This window comes from Haplochromis burtoni, unplaced genomic scaffold, assembly GCF_018398535.1.
Source record: "Haplochromis burtoni strain Fernald_Lab_line unplaced genomic scaffold, NCSU_Asbu1 Contig_67, whole genome shotgun sequence".
NCBI lineage: Eukaryota > Metazoa > Chordata > Actinopteri > Cichliformes > Cichlidae > Haplochromis > Haplochromis burtoni.
This window is the reverse complement of record NW_024582428.1, coordinates 887,611-892,610: the sequence shown is the minus strand read 5'-3', so window position 1 is coordinate 892,610 and position 5,000 is coordinate 887,611. Positions and strand designations below refer to the sequence as shown.

Genomic DNA, 5,000 nt, shown 5'->3' with positions numbered 1-5,000 from the left:
ATAGGTGATTTTAGTCAAAACATTATGAAGCTCATGAGTTTATCCAAGGCTCAATCTGTAATCTGGTGTAGTCAAATTAGGTGATTATTATGCTGTATGGGGATGTTCTTCTGTTGTTATCAGAAGAACATCCCCATTTGTGTCACTAACACTATCATGCAGCTGTGTGCTTGCAATGAATATTTTTAAAATATTGTCCCTGAAAAACTCATTTATATGTTCAAGAAGCTAAGATAACATGCAGTACTGTGCAAAACTCTTGTACTATGTTGAGGTCCAGGCTCTGGGGTGGCCAATCCATGACTGCTTGGGTTTTACTGTGCGTTTTTCTATCTAGGTATGCTTTTCCTTTATCAGCAGTGTGTTTGGGATCATTGCCATGCTGATAAATGAAGCTGCTGCCAATCAAAGCTTAAAATCGGTTCTTTGAGTAGACACAACACTGGTTCATCCCCTGAGTTAGCACAAACAAAAATCATTCCTCTGAAAATAGGCAGGTACAAGGACTGGACTGAAAATGAGTGAAAAAGCAACCAATGTCCAAAGAACACCTTTGAAAGACCTTGAAAAATTCTGGAGAACTGTTGCTCAACACCGCTTAAAGAAAAGAAAAGAAACTCTGGGTGCATGGAAGCAAAAATCACACTATACTGATTCTAAGATATCTATGTTTATTCCTAATTAATGTTACAATATATATTTATATTATTTGAATATATTTATATTGTTCAACTTTGACATCTAACATATGTGTTATATTATTATATTCAGTATTGTTCTGGTAAATTTACCAGTATATGGATCTTTACCTGAAACCCAAGCAGTGCAGGGGTTTGGTAGTATAAGGAAATGACGAGTGGATCAAGACTTTTGCGAAGTAGTGTATATTTTCCTATGTTACTACAGTGTGCAGAGGTAGAGGCCATTTTGACTTGTTTTTAGTTCGCTGCTCAGAATCATCGTCTCTCTTCTTCTCTGTTCCGTGCTCGTTTCATGGAAAAGGTGAAACCAGTATCTTCAGCAGCGTCCCGCTTGGCTTCTACATCATTGGCAGCATGCTGATGTTAATTGGAGCGAAATACCTCACAGGTCAGTATGTCTACTCTATACTCATACGTGATGCCAGTGTTTGCGTGCGTCACAGGTGGAGCAGATGTCTCGGGTGCGCAGCTCCAGTTGCGAGCACAGAAGCTCCACTTACCTGTTGTTTGCATTTACAGGAATGTTAGCTTAAAGGGAGGGTAATGGCAGCTAAAAAGGCTTGTTTCAGTCAGAGCATGAACTGATGAGGTGAAGCAAGTTCCAGGAAATGAAAATTATTTTGAACAATGACTCATTAAAAACTGCTTTGATAGAGAGACAGAATAAAAACAAGTAACTGAGGGTGTTGTAGGTAAACATTGCAGGTTAAACATGATGAACTTTTTTGGAAACAAGTTTCCAAAGTCGCTCAATTAAAGTTCAGATTTCCTAACTTGACAACTATCACTCTACATAATAAAAAGAGCTCTTGTTCCATCCTGTTCATGGTTGTAGTGCCAGCTGTTCAGATTTTTAAAAACAAATTACCAATTTACCTTTGCAAGCACTCAATTGGAACAGTTTGACGTTAGGTGAGCTTTTGTGTTAGTAAGGCTTTTTAACAGTGTAATAAGTACTATTTGACAGCTCTAGTGGAGAGTAAACCTTTCTCAAAATGAAATGTGTGCCCCTTTGTTACTTTTCTTTCAGGCCACAAGTAGACTGTGATTTCTGGAGGCATTAAATTGACGTGGATGGGGGGGAGAGGAAACAGGACCAGCGCTTGTGCTCTTGTTGAAATCTTACCCAAAAATCATTCCAGAGAGAGACACAGACCTCCTGCTGAGCCTCACCGCCGAGTACGAAATCAGGACAACTCTGACTAACGGGACATCTTCAATATCATTTTCATGGTTATTTAATTTTTAAAAAATTATATTTGTGGCAAAGAACACATCAGTACGGTATCCATTAATTTTAGCAGCATTGCACATGCAGTGTTTCCTTTCCTTTTTTACAGGGTGATGCATTTCTGACTATTTATGTAGATACTTGTAAATGTGTAAGTGCGAAATGCTGTCTAATTTGTTTGTCACGGTTAACCTTGAACTGTGTAACCCTCAGACCCTCCACAGTGAGCTACAGGAACTTTTTTTTTTAGAGCACTTTATAATTTTTTTTCTTTGTTTTTGTTTAGACGATCTGTCCTAACGAGTCTTTGTATGGTGTATATGTATTTTTTCTTGTTTTGAACAGTTGGGATTAGGACACAGAAAGTTTGAGGTAGTCTGTAGTAAAACTGAAGGGACAGGTGGGACGTGGTGCACTGACGGGTCTGCTTTTAGTGAAAGTGAACCTGTACATACTTGATCGGTTGTTTGGATATCCGTGGGAGTGCAGTGTATGAGGAAAGCCGCACATGCATGTTCTTACACCAGGAAACAAAACGGCAGCAGCAAGTTGTAACTTGGTTACTGTTCAGCCCAAAATGGATTCAATGTGTAAGCCTAGTCATGGTTGACAAGGTCTGTTCACCCTGAGATTCATCTGTGATCATCCAGATTAAGCTGGTACGCTCATTTTTGGGCGACACCTGCTTTTTGTTGAATGTACTGGATAAGCAAAAAATAAAAAAAATAAGTGAAGCATTTAAAAAAACAAACAAACAAAAAAAACCAAATTACAGTGGCAGCTGAAATACTTTCGGTATCGCTGCAGTGAAAACTGCCATCTACCCTGATGAAAGGCCCATGCAGAATGTAATCTCTGAAGGCATCCCTCCCCACCCTTTCTCCCCTCTATCTCCCCACATTGATTGAGCTGTGATGTTGGCTAGCTGCCTGCATTGTTTGGCTGGAGATGTATGCGGCAGAATATCGCTCACGGCAAAGCTTGAGGCTTTTTTCCCCTTTTTTTTTTAATTAACTGTAGCAACCTGTTTATTTCTGAGTCACAATTACAGCTAAACATATTTTGTTTTTAACATGTTGCGCTCCGTTTAAGTTTCACTACACCCAGTGGGAAATCGTCTAAACTGTGCAAGTTGCACCTAAACAGGCCGTGATTACGATGTGTAAACATGATTTCCGTCGCTCTGAGCGACTGGTTGCGTCTCTGTGGGCTTTAAAAAAATTTATTTAAAATGATGGAAGTTAGTTTCCAGTTCATGCAAAACATGCTTCTGATATGCAAATGAACGCTCGTTTGAAACAAACTTTAACTTGCTGCACTAAAACGTAAAGGTTCAGAACGTTTCTCCAGTGAAATGATTCAAACCGACGCAAGCTCTTTAAGTGGCTCTCTTTGCTTCGTGGTCAGGGCTTAAGTTTCAGTCGGGCCTGATGAAGTACGAGCGTCCCTGGTTGGGAAGGTTGTATGCAGTACATGTTTGTTTCTGTGCTTGCTCTCTGTAACCCTGGACTATTAAATTATGCAGCCCTCTTATGACGTGAAAATGCTGACTATTCTGTTGTGATATAAAGAGTTTACAAATGAATATGTGAGAGGAAAGCAATGGAAGAACAAAGTGTAACTGCCAATGTTTGCCCCCTGACCTTTAACTGTGAAATGGGAAAATTGCTTTGAATAGTGACATCACCTCCCTGCATGTCCTTACCTGAAATGCACCAACAGTGGAAAGTATTTGTACTTGTCATGTGACCTGGTGTTTTTCTTGCTGTCACATTAAAGAGCAATTTCACCCAAACTCTGCTGCTCCAGGTGTGCTGACCTCTCTGAAGATTGTAGGTCAGATCTGCAGTAAAAGAGAAACTGCAAACTAACCCTCAGACTTGAGAAATGTTTGAAATGAGGAAAAGGATGTGCATGCCATTGCTTTTCAAGTGACAGTTTCCTTGTTGAAGTGACATGTCATTATTAGAGAGATGTGTACTGACACATGACCAACAAATGCAGAGTCAGTACGTTTTTGCTTTCAGTGAAATGAAATCTAACAGCCAGCAAGAAAATGTATTCGTTTCCTTAGTTACTGTTGTTGCCCTGCTTAAAAAAAAAGAAAGAAAAAAAAAGTAACGTATAACTTCCAACCACTAATGTGGAGTTTGTAGCTGCAAAACATAAATAGGCTAAACAGCTCACATCGAGATGATCATTGATTTATTGTTGGACAAGGATGACAACAGTGAGGACTGTGGCTGTGCAGAATGAGCCTGCTGCGGGTTGCAGCTTTCTAGATAACTGTTCACAATACAAGTGTGTGTCTAGAGCAAGTATTCAAAACTTAATTTATGTAACACACATACAACCCAATCACTTTGCTAGGTAAACCAGTTCAACTGCTCTTTAACACAGATATCTAACCAGTCGGTCTCATGGCAGCAACTCAATGCATTTACACATGTATACATGGTCGAGATGACAAGTTGAAGTTCAAACCAAACATCACAATGGAGTAAATTTAAGTGACTGAATGTGGCACAATCGTCTAGAGTTTACAGAGAATTGTCTGAAAAAATATTCAATAAGCAACTAGCAAGTGTTAAAGCAGATGAGCTACAGCAGCAGAAGACCACACCAAAACGGGACACTAGATTAGAAAATACGGCTGGTATGAGTCATTTTCTGCTGCAACATTCAGATGGTAGGGTGTAAACAACATTGATGCATGGATCCATCCATTCCATGTGAAAGCACAATGTGGGTACACAAGGTATAACCTAAATTGAATCAGATGGATGTAAAAACAAAAACAACAGCAACAACAACAAAAAATAACAGACTAGTAAAAATCACTTTTTAAAAACCAACATTAAAACAAAAAAATGTCTTCAGTTAAAGTCAAAAATCAGTCAGTTCATCAAAACATTACTGTTTATTTATCAGCCTACATTTATACACCTTTATTTTATATATATATATATTACACACAGTGGTTTGCAAAAGTATTCGGCCCCCTTGAACTTTCCCACATTTTGTCACATTACAGCCACAAACATGAATCAATTTTATTGGAATTCCAC

At 38.9% G+C, this 5,000-nt stretch overlaps 1 protein-coding gene across 2 annotated transcripts in view; it reads left to right on the top strand.

The window, feature by feature from the left end:
- Nucleotides 1-3,727, top strand: part of LOC102308433 (glycerol kinase) — a 16,897-nt gene extending 13,170 nt beyond the window's left edge. For both annotated transcript variants that reach the window (XM_005937330.2, XM_005937329.2), the window contains 2 exons: nucleotides 1,003-1,089; nucleotides 1,732-3,727. In XM_005937330.2, the coding sequence (XP_005937392.1) occupies nucleotides 1,003-1,089; nucleotides 1,732-1,742 (98 nt within the window). In that variant the 3' untranslated portion in view covers nucleotides 1,743-3,727. The remainder of the gene's footprint in view (nucleotides 1-1,002; nucleotides 1,090-1,731) is intronic.
- The last annotated feature ends 1,273 nt before the right edge of the window (nucleotides 3,728-5,000 follow it).